At 55.1% G+C, this 16,012-nt stretch overlaps 1 protein-coding gene across 2 annotated transcripts in view; it reads left to right on the top strand.

Moving 5' to 3' along the window:
• The window catches only part of ZMAT4 (zinc finger matrin-type 4), a 48,825-nt gene extending 33,318 nt beyond the window's left edge, over positions 1-15,507 (top strand). Inside the window, exons 5-9 of one of the 2 annotated variants that reach the window (XM_079328840.1) lie at positions 2,741-2,790; positions 2,907-2,946; positions 3,446-3,661; positions 10,348-10,444; positions 15,071-15,507. In XM_079328840.1, the coding sequence (XP_079184966.1) occupies positions 2,741-2,790; positions 2,907-2,946; positions 3,446-3,661; positions 10,348-10,444; positions 15,071-15,086 (419 nt within the window). In that variant the 3' untranslated portion in view covers positions 15,087-15,507. The remainder of the gene's footprint in view (positions 1-2,740; positions 2,791-2,906; positions 2,947-3,445; positions 3,662-10,347; positions 10,445-15,070) is intronic. The other variant, XM_079328841.1, reaches the window with a different exon arrangement.
• The last annotated feature ends 505 nt before the right edge of the window (positions 15,508-16,012 follow it).

Genomic DNA, 16,012 nt, shown 5'->3' with positions numbered 1-16,012 from the left:
TTGTGTTTTAGATGGAGAAACATTTTTAACTTTTGACGTTTCGTGAGTGTTTATTATTAATTTTCATGTCGCTGCTCAGGGAGTGATGGCATTTGCTGTTCTGTAGCAGTTATGTGGAGCATATCAGGATGATAAATTCACATTTGTGGAGAAGTCAACTTCCATCTATTTTTCTTTGGGAGAATTTGGTAGACTTGGGATGCTTTCATTAATGCCAGGCTGGGTTCAGCACACCTTAGGACTTCTGGGGAGTGTCAGTGGGACCTGAGGAATGTGACTATAAAGAAAATACTTTGTGCTGTGAGTGTTGAGGGAATCCTTGCCCCTGGCAGCCCCCATGTGATGCAGGCAGGGGGCTCATGGTCTCGTGGGAGCCAGGTGTGGATGTGGGCTTGGAGCAGGGCTGGGGGCTCTGGTGCCATCCCCTGGAGCAGGAGCACCAGTCCCCCTGGCAGCCTCCCTCCTGCCTGGCCTGGGGGGCAGCAGAAGCCCCCAGACTCAGGGAGAGGGGCTGAGAGCAGGGATGGGCTCAGGGCAGGGATGATGCTCTGTCAAGTTCCCTCAGTGAGCAGGAGATGTAACTCCTGTGGACATCACCAGCTCTGTGAGCTTCAGCCTCCCTGGTCCCCCTGGGGCAGCAATCGAGGGGAAAGCTAGCCAGGAGATTGGGTAGATGTGACTTCATAGCCTGGGGCTGGTGGCACTGCAAGGCAGATCTGTCACAGAGATCCTGGGCTGCCCAAATTGCTGCTTGTTTATGATGCTCCAAACGTCTCTGCAGCTCAGTCTGGCTCCCTGTCTCAGCTGTCCTGGGGTCCTGCAGGGGCTGGGCCCCCCTGGCATCCCCCTGGCATCCCCAGGCTGCTCCAAGCCCCTGTGGCACTGCTGGGCTCTGGGCATGGGCCATTCCTGCAGGGAGATCCCTGGCCAGTGCAGGAACACGTTTGCAAGCTGTGCTTGCTTTTCATGAGTCAAGCACGTGCAGAGTCTGTGTAATCCCAGTCTGAACAGGAGGAAATACTGCAGTTCCCTAATAAATCCCAGTTTGAGCAGGAAGTATTGCAGTTCCCTAATAAATCCCAGTCTGAACAGGAGATATTGCATTTCCCTAATAAATCCCAGTTTGAACAGGAGATGTTGCAGTTCCCTAATAAATCCCAGTCTGAACAGGAGATGTTGCATTTCCCTAATAAATCCCAGTTTGAGCAGGAGATATTGCAGTCCCCTGATATTCCTGCTAGTGACTGTGCTGGTTTTGCTCTTTGCTCACATGGGCAGTTCTGCTGCATGCACCTTGCAGGGGCTGGGCTGTGTCTCTCCTGCTGGAACCATAGAAAGACTTATTTTTAGGAGCAAAATCCAGCCAGACCCTGCCTGGCCCTGCCTGGAGCAGCTCTTCAGAGGCAGCACCATTGCTGCTGGAACTCTGATACCTTGGCAGTCATCATCAAAAACAATAGAAGGTTATAAACCCCTGGAAATTGATAAGGTTGTAAGTAATGGAATATGTAAGATAGAATTTCCTCAAAAGGTGTCCCTTACTGAGGAGGTCAGCAGAAGATTTGTGACAATATTAACTTTCTCAAGCCATGGAACCAATCACTGACATCATCATATATCTAAATATATCCCTGTGGTGTTGTTGCTGGTGTCAGGCACTGGGGTGGTTTGGCATTTGCTGCCCTGTGCACTCGTCAGGGCTCAGCTGGATCATCCCTGATCAAAGGCAGCCACCACACACCTCTTGCCACCTCCAAATGTGCCTCTGCCAGTCCCATGGAGAGAGCAGGTTGTTAATTATTTAAAGAGCAGACATTTCATCTGGAAAAGAAAAGAAAAGTAAAGCTACATAAAAGGGAATTTTTGAATGAGGCGTGATAATTAAGTGCTAGTCATTGTATATTTTTGTATCCCAGTGTTATCTGAACTTTATTTTACTTCAAACTCTTTTTTCCATGAGTTTGTGACTTATATTGTACGAAGCTGGGAAACAGTTGAACAAAGTGCATTCCATTGTATAAAGACTAATCACTCACTTTTCTTTGGAATGATTTGGGGGTCATGTTTGTGTTCCTGGATGGGCTTTTGATGAATCTGAAGGCAAATAGAATTAAATTAAGGTAGTGTATGTTGCTGGTATCTGACAACAATTCATAATGTGAAGATCTTTGAAGGATGGGACTGACTATTGAGTTGGTTTTTTTCATCTGCGACAGTTTGCAATGAATATGGCTTTCCCCTTCTTTCTGAGACCAATTAAATTGAAAAACAAGAATCCTGAGATAATGATAAATATGTCTCTGTAACCTGAGAAGATGGCTCTGCATGTTGTTTTTCTTCTCCGCTGGTGATTTTTCCTGGGAGTAGCAGTTAGAGCAGGGTAAGTTTAGCAGATTTAGTCAGAGCAGGGATGAGGTGTGTAGCTGGAAGCATCCTCCCTCCCCGTTAGGGGAGTGCAGAACGTGAGGAGCAGTCCTGGCTGTGCTTCCTGCAAGGAGAGGAGGTGGCTGTGCAGCAGCAGTGCAGAGTGTCCCCTGGGATGGCACAGGATGCACCTGCAGCTGCACCTGACCATCCCTGGGCTGCTCTGGGCCCTGGGCTGTGCTCGGGTCTGCTGGAGCTCAGGCTGCCCAGGTGAGCTCACCTGAGCTGTTCCTCTGCTCAGGCTGCCCAGGTGCCTCACTGTGCCCGTTCCCTGCAGGGGCTGCCCAGGTGCCTCACTGTGCCCGTTCCCCTGCAGGGGCTGCCCAGGTGAGCTCACTGTGCCCGTTCCCCTGCAGGGCTGCCCAGGTGAGCTCATGTGCCCGTTCCCCTGCAGGGGCTGCCCAGGTGAGCTCATGTGCCCGTTCCCTTGCTCAGGCTGCCCAGGTGCCTCACTGTGCCCGTTCCCCTGCAGGGCTGCCCAGGTGAGCTCACTGTGCCCGTTCCCCTGCAGGGGCTGCCCAGGTGAGCTCATGTGCCCGTTCCCCTGCTCAGGCTGCCCAGGTGCCTCACTGTGCCCGTTCCCCTGCAGGGGCTGCCCAGGTGAGCTCACTGTGCCCGTTCCCCTGCTCAGGCTGCCCAGGTGAGCTCATGTGCCCGTTCCCCTGCAGGGGCTGCCCAGGTGCCTCACTGTGCCCGTTCCCCTGCAGGGGCTGCCCAGGTGCCTCACTGTGCCCGTTCCCCTGCAGGGGCTGCCCAGGTGAGCTCACTGTGCCCGTTCCCCTGCTCAGGCTGCCCAGGTGAGCTCATGTGCCCGTTCCCTTGCTCAGGCTGCCCAGATGCCTCACTGTGCCCGTTACCCTGCAGGCGCTGCCCAGGTGCCTCACTGTGCCCGCTCCCCTGCTCAGGCTGCCCAGGTGAGCTCACTGTGCCCGTTCCCTTGCTCAGGCTGCCCAGGTGCCTCACTGTGCCCGTTCCCTTGCTCAGGCTGCCCAGGTGCCTCACCTGAACCGTTTCCCTGCAGGCGCTGCCCTGAAGGCGCCGCTCCCCGAGCGCGGGGCCGTGCCGCCGCCGCCGCAGCGCCGGGACTCGGACAGGCACTGCCAGCTCTGCACCGCCTGGTTCAACAACCCCGTCATGGCACAGCAGCACTACCACGGCAAAAAGCACAAGAAGAACGCGGCCAGGGCCGACCTGCTGGAGCAGCTGGGGAAAACCCTGGACCTGGGGGAGCTGCGAGGTGAGAGCTGCACTGGGGAGCAGGGACCTGTCCCTGTGGGACTGGGGGTCTGCACTGGGGAGCAGGGATCTGCACACACACACACAGAGCAGGGACCTGTCCCTGTGGGACTGGGGGTTTGCACACACACACAGAGCAGGGACAGGTCCCTGTGGGATCCAGGGATTTGCACACACAGAGCAGGGACCTGTCCCTGTGGGACTGGGGGTCTGCATTGGGAAGCAGGGATCTGCACACACACACAGAGCAGGGACCTGTCCCTGTGGGATCCAGGGACCCCTGCCCACCACAGTCAGCAGTGGAGCTCAAGATGCTCTTACTGCATCATGAGGTTCCCAGTTCTGTAAAAAGTCCCCTGCTCCAGAATGCCAGCTGCAGCTTTGGCAGCATCCTTTCAGAGCTGTTTCCTCGGTGTCTCTGTTTTCCTAGGTGTCTCTTTGGCCTCCTGAAGCAGTCCTGTCCCTTGTGCACAGCCCTGTCCTTGAGCAGGTGTGTCCCTGCTGGAGCAGAGCCCAGCACAGCTCAGCCCCATGCAGAAGAGCAGACAGGGCACAGCACTCCCCACATCTCCGTGATGGAGAGCAGGACAGCTGCCTCCTGTGGTTTAATTGGTGTTTGTAAAATGCTGCCATGGCCCTGGTCAGCAGCAGCAGCAGGAGCTGGGCATTTCCCAGGGGATGTTAAACACAAGGTTTTTGTGTTCTGCTGAAGGGGGAGCAGCCTTTCCTCATCTGTCTGTCACTCCATCCATGGTGGCCCCTGTGGGAGCTGTGCCCTGGGCTGGGACCCCTCTGGGAGCCCCTCAAGCAGAGCAGAGCCACAGCAGGGCAGGGCCACAGCAGGGCAGGGTCACAGCAGGGTCACAGCAGAGCAGGGTCACAGCAGGGCAGGGCCACAGCAGGGAAGGGTCACAGCAGGGTCACAGCAGGGTCACAGCAGAGCAGGGTCACAGCAGGGCAGGGTCACAGCAGGGTCACAGCAGAGCAGGGTCACAGCAGGGCAGGGCCACAGCAGGGAAGGGTCACAGCAGGGTCACAGCAGGGTCACAGCAGAGCAGGGTCACAGCAAGGAAGGGTCACAGCAGGGTCACAGCAGAGCAGGGTCACAGCAGGGCAGGGTCACAGCAGGGTCACAGCAGGGTCACAGCAGGGCAGGGTCACAGCAGGGCAGGGCCACAGCAGGGTCACAGCAGGGCAGGGTCACAGCAGGGTCACAGCAGGGTCACAGCAAGGTCACAGCAGGGCAGGGCCACAGCAGGGCAGGGTCACAGCAGGGCAGGGTCACAGCAGGGCAGGGTCACAGCAGGGTCACAGCAGGGCAGGGCCACAGCAGGGCAGGGTCACAGCAGGGCAGGGTCACAGCAGGGCAGGGTGACAGCAGGGCAGGGTCACAGCAGGGTCACAGCAGGGCAGGGTCACAGCAGAGCAGGGTCACAGCAGGGTCACAGCAGGGCAGGGTCACAGCAGGGCAGGGTCACAGCCCCCAGCCCTGGTGGGGAGGTGCAGGCTGTGGCTGCCCAGGGCTCAGTCCTGGCTCCTCTGGGTGTGGGGTGAGCCTGGGTTTCACTGGGTTACAGCCCCTGTGCCCACAGGGACCTGGCTGGGGCAGGACAGGTTTGGGTGAGGGCTGTGTGGGAGAGCTCTGCTTTGGCAGTGAGGTTTGCCATAACATTTTGATACACCTGGGCTTTTCTCCCTTGATAAATTGAATAATTTTTCTTTGGAAACTAATGGCTATACAGTATATTGTGCATTTGTTGATCTCCCATAAAGCTTGTAATGGTTATCCTGATCCTGCTGTGCTGCCTGGCGTGACTCATGGTGCCATCAGTGATTCATGCTGGCTGAGTCACTGCTGCAAGTGTGTGGGAATAAAGCCTGGGGCAGCAGCACAGGGGGGCTCAGGACTGTGACCTGTGCCAAGTTCAGCAGTGGCTGAGGATGTCATTAGCTGTCAGTAAATCACTGTGAACATTTGGCTGCTGGGAGCGTTGGAGTTGGTTTTGCCTGTGCAGGTTTCACCTGTGCAGGTTTCACCTGTGGTGCTGTGCAAGGCTGGGGTTGCCCTGGAGCCTGTGTGCAGGGCAGGAGAGGGTCAGCAGGGCTGTGTGCAGGTGGGTGTGCCTGGGGCAGGGCTGTGTGCAGGTGGGTGTACCTGGGGCAGGGCTGTGTGCAGGTGGGTGTGCCTGGGGAGGGTCAGCAGGACTGTGTGCAGGTGGGTGTGCCTGGGGAGGGGAGCAGGGCTGTGTGCAGGTGGGTGTGCCTGGGGAGGGGAGCAGGGCTGTGTGCAGGTGGGTGTGCCTGGGGCAGGGCTGTGTGCAGGTGGGTGTACCTGGGGCAGGGCTGTGTGCAGGTGGATGTGCCTGGGGAGGGTCAGCAGGGCTGTGTGCAGGTGGGTGTGCCTGGGGAGGGGAGCAGGGCTGTGTGCAGGTGGGTGTGCCTGGGGAGGGGAGCAGGGCTGTGTGCAGGTGGGTGTGCCTGGGGCAGGGCTGTGTGCAGGTGGGTGTGCCTGGGGAGGGGAGCAGGGCTGTGTGCAGGTGGGTGTGCCTGGGGCAGGGCTGTGTGCAGGTGGGTGTGCCTGGGGCAGGGCTGTGTGCAGGTGGGTGTGCCTGGGGAGGGTCAGCAGGGCTGTGTGCAGGTGGGTGTGCCTGGGGCAGGGCTGTGTGCAGGTGGGTGTGCCGGGGGAGGGGAGCAGGGCTGTGTGCAGGTGGGTGTGCCTGGGGCAGGGCTGTGTGCAGGTGGGTGTGCCTGGGGAGGGGAGCAGGGCTGTGTGCAGGTGGGTGTGCCTGGGGCAGGGCTGTGTGCAGGTGGGTGTGCCTGGGGCAGGGCTGTGTGCAGGTGGGTGTGCCTGGGGAGGGGAGCAGGGCTGTGTGCAGGTGGGTGTGCCTGGGGAGGGGAGCAGGGCTGTGTGCAGGTGGGTGTGCCTGGGGCAGGGCTGTGTGCAGGTGGGTGTGCCTGGGGAGGGGAGCAGGGCTGTGTGCAGGTGGGTGTGCCTGGGGAGGGGAGCAGGGCTGTGTGCAGGTGGGTGTGCCTGGGGAGGGGAGCAGGGCTGCCCCTCTGGCTGCAGCTCAGGGCTCAGCCTGCAGTGCCAGCCTGCCAAGGGGGGGAAACCTTTAATTTTTCTGGCCAGGTTGTGAGCAGCTGTCCCTGTGTCCATCTAGAGCTGCTCTAAGGTGCCCTTAGCTGCAGGGCTGGAGCAGATCTCTGCAGGTGCTGGGAGCAGCTCTGCAGTGGCAGCACACACTGATCCCCAGCTTGTGCTCAGCTGGCAGGTGGCAGCAGGACAGGGCTGTGCTGGGCCATCCCCACACCACAGCTCTTTGCTGCCTCGGTGTTCCCTGGATTGCAAAGTCATCTCCTTCCTCTGCATCCCAGGTGGCTTCTCCCATCACAGCTGAAATATTAATTCTATTTTGACTAGTGTGGGAGATGAACATTTGATGCATTGTGTGAGCTTGGAATAGGCAGTGTCAGTTGAAGTACAACATTTCAGCAGCCTTTGATGTTTTGATAATGGCTGTAATAAAATATTTATTGATAAATATGAATGTATATTTGGAGAAACAAGAATAGAGATATATTTTTGGACAATTGATATTTATAGAAAACAAAAACATTGATTCTTCTCACCAAGTGCTCATCCTGAAATTTTGAAGTCTTATTTTCTTCTCAGAAATAAGGAGAGCTAAAAAAAAAAAAAAAAAAAAAGGAGAAATGAGCATTGTTTGTGCAGTGTGTGTTGAGTTAAAGCTGCAGCACAGGGCACACATATCCCCTTCCTTGGCTGGATGGGGTGCAGGTCCAGGCCACTCTCAGAGCAGTTTTGGGGCTCTCCAGAGCTCAGGGCTGCTGTGGGACCCAGCTCTGGGCTGACCTGCAGTCCCTGCTGCCCCTGCACAGGTCACAGGAGGACAAACTGGGGATCCCAAACCCCAAATTCCAGGCTCTGCTCTGGCAGCTTGTGCCTGTTCAGAGCACAGAGGGGCCACAGCTTGGCTGGGCTCTGTCCCTGCCCAGCAGGAGTGGCACAGTCCCTCTGTCCAGCCACAGCTCCAGGTCGTGCCTGGTGTCCCCCATGGCCCAGCTGGACACTCCCTCTCCAGGCAGAGGGCTCTGCATGGAAGGGGTTTGAGGTGGCTGGTTTGAGGTGGGTGGTTTGAGGTGGGTTTTGCAGTGGAAGGGGTTTGTGGTGGGTGGTTTTTGATGGGTGGTTTGAGGTGGGTTTTGCAGTGGAAGGGGTTTGTGGTGGGTGGTTTTTGATGGGTGGTTTGAGGTGGGCTCTGCCTGCTGCTGGGGCCGAGCCCAACCCTGCAACAGGTGCTCTGAGTCCCTAAAATAAAGCACAGCAGCCTCTGCAGTACAGATGGACAAGGGCATAGGGATGATGTCACTTGGAGCCTTTGTGTTCTCAGGTAAATTGGTGCTGCAGATGCTTTCTTCCAACATCAGGCAAAGAGCTGTTTCCTTTTTCATTTCAGCTCATAATTTCTTTGTATGCCTTATAAATACTTCTCATTCTGTGCTGTCACTTGTGGTTAGTAAGAAGCAGTTTAACAAGAACTCCCCTGGAATGGGTTTTAATACATTTTATGCAGGATGACATTAATAACTTGACTTGTTAATATTTTATTTAATGGGGATAGGAGGACATTCAATTTTCCCTGAATGCGTGTCACGCTGCAGGGGAGGCAGAGCTGCTGAGTGGGGAGGATGGCACAGGGGGTGTGAGCACAGCCAGAGCCCAGCACTGCCAGGATCAGTGCCAGGATTAGTGCCAGGATTAGTGCCAGGATCAGTGCCAGGATCAGTGCCAGGGTCAGTGCCAGGATCAGTGCCAGGATCCCTGCCAGGATCCCTGCCAGGATCAGTGCCAGGGTCAGTGCCAGGGTCAGTGCCAGGATCAGTGCCAGGGTCCCTGCCAGGTGGGACCCCTTCCATTACAGATGGCTGTGGGGCTGAGCTAAGCTCCAGTGAGGTGAAGTTCTGGTAATTTTTATGTTTTCACCTGTGGTCTCATCCTGCTGTTCCTCTGAGGCTGATTCCCTCTCTCTGCCTCCACCCCAGCTCATCAGGAGCAGCGCTGAGTTCCCTGCACAGAGCAGGGAGGGGAGCAGGATTCCCCCGGTTCCTCACTGAGTATCCTTGACAGGCTGAGGGAGAAAATCACCATCCCCAGCCAGGAGCTGCACTCACTGGAGGCGTTTCCACCTACACCAGTAATTAGCACTCCCTGAGGCTGCTGTTAACTGGCTGCTAAATTGGCTGAGCAGCAGAACCTATTGCCCCAAATCACAGCAGTGCCTGGTTCCATTGCCCCGTCTGCTCTCACCTCATCCGGGTGGAGCTGCTGGTGACTCCGGGCTCTCAGTGTCTGCCTACCCTGCCAGCTGGGACTGCCCTTCCCTCTCCTTCCCCTGCCTTCTGCAGCATCCCTCTGCTCACTGCAGGAGACAGAGCACTGGGCAAAGGGCATGGCTGCAAAACCATCACTGCCCCATCAAGAGCAAACCCTCTAAGGACAAAATCCATATGCACGTTTGCAAATTGATTTTTGTTCTGTGCCACATCGTGGTGTGGAAATACAGAAACTACTTAAATCCCTCTGCAGTTGCTGGCTTGTTGTTTTCGAGCACTCATCTGAATGATTTTGAAATATTATTTAAAGATGATTTTCATGTTGTGCCAAATTCCTGAGTGACATTGTGAAGTGTTTGAGAGAAGTGGGGCTGTTGGTGTAGCTGGTGTCTGGAGTGCCAAACCAGCCAAGGGGATTTTTGAGAACCTGGAGGTCTGGCTGGGGAGAAGTCAGAGTGTTTATTACCTGTGCAGTTAATTATGGTGAGCGTGGACTGATCCAATTTGAGAATGCCACAGGTTATTTGTTCTAAATGAGTTGTTCTAACAATTTTGGCAAAGAATTAATACTGTAGAAAGCCAGAAGAGACTATTAAAGGGACGTTAGAGCTGTTCCTGAGGAGCACAGCAGTCCTGCAGGGAATCCCCTGGCTCAGAGTTTCTGAGCAGAGCCCTTGGGGACAGTCTACAGTGACAGCCCAGCAGGTGACACAGCTCCTGCCCTACCCTTGGTGGCTCTTGGACCTGCAGCCAGAGAGCAGCATCTGTGCTTGGCTGGCTCACTCTGGTGATGAATCAGAGTGGATCCCTCTGGGGAAAGAGAATGTACCAGCAGGGAATTGCTCTGAGATGTGATCACTGCCAAAAGCTGGAGGGATGAATGGTGCCTGGAGTGCTTGCTGCTGTGAGCACAGGGGAGGGCACAGAGGATGCTCCTCACCCTCAGGAGGGACCAGCCTTTGAACCTGCCTCTCCTCTGCTCACTTCTAAAAATACTGCTTGAGGTTTCTCTAATGCTTGGGTACCCTGGCCTGGAAAAGTAAACAGATGGGTCACTGAAAAGAGAAATGTCTCTGAAACTGGAAATGAAATGTGGGGTCCAAGTACTTTGTAATTAACTAGAAGTTTGCTTGGAGTATTGATTACTGCTTTTTTCTTTCTCTGTTTCTCCCCCTCTCTTCAGTCCTTCTCACTGATTTGCACTGTGTAGCTGCCACTTGGACACTGGATAGTCCACAGGCCAGCACAGGGCTCATTAACCCTTGAGGGCTCATTAACCCTTGAGGGCTCATTAACCCTTGAGGGCTCATTAACACTGGCTTTTCCTGGCAGGCCTGAAGCGCAGCTACACCTGCAGCGTCTGCAGCGTCACCCTGAACTCCATAGAGCAGTACCACGCACACCTGAAGGGCTCCAAGCACCAGGCCAAGTGAGTATTGCTGTGCCAGTGGCTGTGCCAGTGCCAGTGCCTGTGCCAGTGCCTGTGCCTGTGCCTGTGCCAGTCCCTGTGCCAGTGCCTGTGCCTGTGCCTGTGCCAGTCACAGTACCAGTGGCTGTACCAGTGCCTGTGCCAGTGCCTGTGCTAGTGCCAGTGCCTGTGCCAGTGCCTGTGCCTGTGCCTGTGCCTGTGCCAGTCCCAGTGCCAGTGCCTGTGCCAGTGCCAGTGCCTGTGCTAGTGCCTGTGCCAGTACCAGTGCCTGTGCCAGTGCCAGTGCCAGTCCCTGTGCCAGTGCCAGTGCCAGTGCCAGTGGCAGTGGCAGTGCCAGTGCCAGTGCCAGTCCCTGTGCCTGTGCCAGTACCAGTGCCTGTGCCAGTGCCAGTGCCAGTCCCAGTGCCAGTGCCAGTCCCTGTGCCAGTGCCTGTGCCAGTACCAGTGCCAGTCCCTGTGCCTGTGCCAGTGCCAGTCCCTGTGCCAGTGCCAGTGGCAGTGCCTGTGCCAGTGCCAGTGGCAGTGCCTGTGCCAGTGCCAGTCCCTGTGCCAGTGCCAGTGCCTGTGCCAGTGGCAGTGGCAGTGCCTGTGCCAGTGCCAGTGCCAGTCCCTGTGCCAGTGCCAGTCCCTGTGCCAGTGGCAGTGGCAGTGGCAGTGCCTGTGCCTGTGCCAGTGGCAGTGCCAGTCCCTGTGCCAGTGCCAGTCCCTGTGCCTGTGCCAGTGGCAGTGCCAGTCCCTGTGCCAGTGGCAGTGCCTGTGCCAGTGGCAGTGGCAGTGCCAGTGGCAGTACCAGTGCCTGTGCCAGTGCCTGTGCCAGTGCCAGTGCCAGTGGCAGTGGCAGTGCCAGTGGCAGTGCCAGTCCCTGTGCCTGTGCCTGTGCCAGTGCCTGCCCTCCCTCCTGCCTGGCACCCAGCAGCTCCAGCTGTGCTCTGGGTGCTGTAAATCACAGCTCCAGCTGTGCTCTGGTGCTGTAAATCACAGCTCCAGCTCCAGCTGTGCTCTGGTGCTGTAAATCACAGTGCAGAGGCACCTCCAGGGTGCACTGCAGGGCTGCACCCACAGGGGCTTGCTGGAGTCCCCTGACCTGTGATAATATTCTGAGTTTGCAGCTTCTTCCATGTGTGGAAGCTGAGAGGAGACACGGTGATCTGGGGGGATTAGGTGTTCCCAGTGAAACAGTTTTGCTGTGATTTAGGGTAATTATGCATTACCCAGCTCTGAGAACTGGGGGGAGTCTCTGTCAATTACTGCAGATTATTAGAAGGAAGCGATGGAGATTCATGATAGCAGAGACTAGATTAATGAACTAATTGCTCTTAATGCACTTTTATGTGAGCTTTGGGGACCATTTCAGGCTGAATCACTGGGAACTGCCCAGATTAGGAGAGGAGTATAAAGGGATGTGCCTGAAGTGCTTCAGGTGTCTGAGTGTCTGAACAGGAGCAGAGCCAGCACTGGCTGCCAATGGCTCCTTGTGCTTGAGCCAGCAAAGCACAAACCCAGCCCTTCCCCAGCTGATCCACACCTGCACAGGTCCCTGTGTTACTCCCAGGAGTGTGTTCTGTTCGTGCAGGGAGTGTCTGAATGCCTCCCACATCAGTGGTCAGCACCTGGCAGTGCAGGTGTGGGGCTGGGGCCAGGTGAGCAAGCCAGCCCTGCCCTGGGCTGTGCCAGGAGCAGCCTGTGACCTCTGCTGCCTCCCTGTCCTGGAGGGGCACCGTGCCAGCCTGGCTATGTGCATCCATCCCCAGAGCAGCAAATTCCCACTGCTGGAATTGCCCAGCAGTTCCTCTGGGGAGCAGCAGTGACAGCACCTGCTGCCCTGGCCCAGAAATGAGATTTATCCCTCCCTTGCCAGTCCTTGCAAATCTGTGTGATTATTGCTGTGGTTGGTGTTATTGTGAAGGATACAGGAGTTGATCTGAAACCAGAGCAGCCTCATGGGTGGGAGAGTGAGATGTGCACAAAGGTGTGTCACCAGTTCCCAGACCTGCTCCTCTGGGTTATCCCCACACCTGCTCTGTTGTGCAGTCTCCTGCAATCAGCACAGATTAAGGAATCTGAGTTCCTCGTGCTGTGGATGAGCACCTTGGGAAGTTGCTCGTGCTTTTTGGAAGCAGTGACAGATGACACAGCCCTGGGCTGAGCCCTCCCCCAGTGCAAAGGAATGTGCTGGGCAGCACAAACAACACATTTTGGCAGGGCTGCATCTGTGGCTCTCCAGCTTTTCCAAGCAATTACCTTTTCTATACAAAGAAAGGGGCTTTGGAAGAGCTGATCCCTTGCCTGGTTTCCCAGCCCTGTGTCCCTCTGCTCCCAGCTGTGCTGGGATTGTCATCGTCCCCTGCTCCTTCCTCAGCCAGGCCCCCAGTTTCTGCTGTTCTCATTACTGCTGGTTAATGTCAGGGCTGTCCTCTGCTCCTAACTCAGGCTGAAGCCACTGGACTGCAGTTCCCAAGGCAACAAAACATTTCATGTGGCTGTCACACTTCATAGAGACTAAACAAAGCTGAGGAAGGGACAGTTTGTGAAGGATGGGGCGAAGGGACACAGGGGGTTTGCTCTGGGACAAAGAGCAAAACAGGGAGCAGTGATTGCAGGGTGGGAGCTGATACCACCCAAAAAACAGCAGGCAGATGAGTTTCCTGGAAAGCTGTTTCAGGATTCAGGAGAGAGGAACTTTCCTGGGGAAGGAGCTGTGCAGTGGTTATTTATGTGGTTATTTATGTGGTTATTTATGTTGTTATCTGGCTGAGAGCTCTGCAGGGAGCAGCTCTCTGAGAGCCCCAGTTGGAGCTGCCCTAAATAGCCACATCAGCTTGGCAGCTGTGCTGGCAGGAGCTGGCCCTGCCCCGGGGGTCCTGGGGGTCCCGGGGGTCTGGGGCACAGTTTGAGCCAGGAGCCATCAGCAGGAGCTGCAGGGGCTCCCCTGGGGGCTCCTGAATGCATTTGTTTGACCAAAGGAGATGGAAACAGGGCTAAGGAAGGAAGCCCCAGGTGTCTTGGCTGGTGTTGGATAAAAGATGCAGGAGGAGGGGTCCAGCTCTGAGCTGCTCCTGTGCCCCCAGCCTGTGCATACACAAAGCTCCATCTGCCATTCCTTCCTCCAGGGTGCAGGTACTTGAGCTTGGTTTGAAAATTAAGGTTAAATGCCCCCCTGGGTGTGTGGGGAGTGCTGTGGGCAGGTTTGGGAATGGGGAGGGACTCTGGAACATCTGCAGCAGGGAGGAGCACTGAACCTTCACCTGGGGATTATGAACTGTTCCAAGGCTCCATAATCACTCATTCACACTTTGATAGATGCTAATGCATGTAAGGGTTTCCCTTTCAGGCTCAGGCTTCCTGGTTAAAATCAGGATTTTCCCAGAGAGGAGACCTAAACCTGCAGCCATTCCTGGGTGAAGCCCACTGAGTGGCCAGAATGAATTCTGAGGGGTTTGGGAGTGGTTGTGGGGGCTCTGCAGCCCCTGCTCAGCTCCCAGCCTTGCCTTGGGCCCTGGGGGAGCCCAGGTGGTTGATGTCCTGCTGAGGAGCAGGGACAGCAGGCTTGGGCCTGGGCAGGCTCCTTCCTCTTGGCTTTTTATTTCCAGGCTGAGAACACAGATGTCTAATTGGAACAGGGCATTTATCACCATAAGCTGCTTGGCTGTTCAGGAATGAGCTAATCAAAATATTGTTGATATCATGCCTGGAGAAATGTCCCCCTTGCCCCTGGTTTGGTTTGCATCACTTTTCCCATCTTCTGCAGGAGGTGTGACAAGCCTGTTGTGGCTGCAGTGCCCCAGGTCTGTGCCTGGCACAGCCAGCACAGGGGAGCCTGGGGCTCCCTGCTCAGCCTCATTGCTGTGGGTCACACTGGCTGCCAAATGCTCCTTCTGTTTCTCTTGGAGCCACAGGTTGGGCTCCTTCTGCACATCCTCGCTCAGAGGAAAGGTGTTCTCTGATTTTCCAGTAAATTTCTGGAAATTGGAGTAAATGAGCTGTATTGTGCACTTTGCACCCAAATCAAGGGATTTTGTTGTTCCCTTGGTGGCAGCAGTTGCACTTGGTAATAGCAGCATTTCTGTTGCTTTTTGGAATGTACAGTGGCTTATGGTATAGGAGCTTTTAGAGCAGTAACAGTTCCAGAAGATGAATAGTTACAAAAGGTAGATGGAATTGATAGGCATTTTAATTTGTCATAGTTTCAGTTCCAGGGAGCAGCTGAGTAATTACACTGCCTGTGAAGAAAGAGAATGTAATACTTCCCCTCATTATAGATCTGACTTGTCTCCATTCCCTTTTAATGCAAGTGGAAATGAAGAGATCTCTGATATCTTCTGTTTTGATCATAATTTGAAAGCCCCAGCAGCAGCCTGTTCAGCTCTGTGTTGTGGTGCTGGGTGTGCAGATTAATTATTTTAATGTAAAACCCAAGCACTGGGTTAATTGCACAAACCTGAGCTTGCCAAGGCTGAGTCCAGGGAGGAATTCCTCAACAGCTGAGCTGTGCAGGCAGGATTTGAGAGGCTCTGAAATTCCAGTTTAGGAGCTGAGGAAAGGAGACTTTTTCCAGTTTGCTGTGGTGGTTTTGTTTCATGAAACACACCAGGATGGAGTGACCTGGGCTCTGTTTGTCTCTTGCAGCCTGAAGAACCAATAGTAGCTCTTTTCTGGAGAGGAGGATGAGCACTGATGCTGCTTCTGTGAGGGGAGCAGGCCAGCAGGAGAGCAGCATTTTGGACAGTGATCCCATGTGGATTCAATAATTAACATGTAACTAACCTTCGCTTTGGACAAATACATGGATTTTTTATTTTAATTTTGTGGTGAGTTAAAATATTTCGATGGATTTTTTTACCCTTTCAAGACAATATTTATTCAGCACAGAGTCTAGAGTATGATAACTATCCTGTAAATACAGCACTTACTCATCAGTCATCTTCAGGGACAGTGGAAACAAACTATTTTACTTCTTCATATTTATTCCTCGATTTCTCCCAAGAGTATGAGATTATTCTACTACATTATCCATGGTAGTGATGTAATCAGTCTTCAATCAGAAATAAACACTTTCTTCACCTTCTGCAGCATGGTTTGTGTCAACACCTGCAGAGCACCAGCCCTGGACCGTGGGGATTGTGTGTGGATGAGTTCCCTCCTCCCCTATCTCTAGAGAAGCAAATGGTTCCATGAGCAAAGAACACATGCAAAGAGTGAGCTGTTTGTCCTGCTGGTGGGATTTCTGCAGGCTCAGCAGAAGAGGTTTGCTTTGTTTATTTGTTGTGAGCCCCAGGCTGGACACTGCTGGGAGCCAGAGCCCTCGGGGGGAGCTGAGGCTGGGAGGGGCTGAGCCCATCCAGGTGAGGCTGAGCCCATCCAGGTGAGGCTGAGCCCATCCAGGTGAGGCTGAGCCCTGCCCAGGTGAGGCTGAGCCTGTCCCAGGTGAGGCTGAGCCCATCCAGGTGAGGCTGAGCCCTGCCCAGGTGAGGCTGAGCCCTGCCCAGGTGAGGCTGAGCCCATCCAGGTGAGGCTGAGCCCTGCCCAGGTGAGGCTGAGCCTCCTGTGCTGGGTGGGGCAGGTGGGAGC

The sequence above is a fragment of the Erithacus rubecula genome, assembly GCF_903797595.1.
Source record: "Erithacus rubecula genome assembly, chromosome: 29".
In the NCBI taxonomy this organism is placed as follows: Eukaryota; Metazoa; Chordata; class Aves; order Passeriformes; family Muscicapidae; genus Erithacus; species Erithacus rubecula.
Note: the sequence above shows the minus strand (reverse complement) of the source record. Positions and strands in the feature narration are given on the sequence as shown.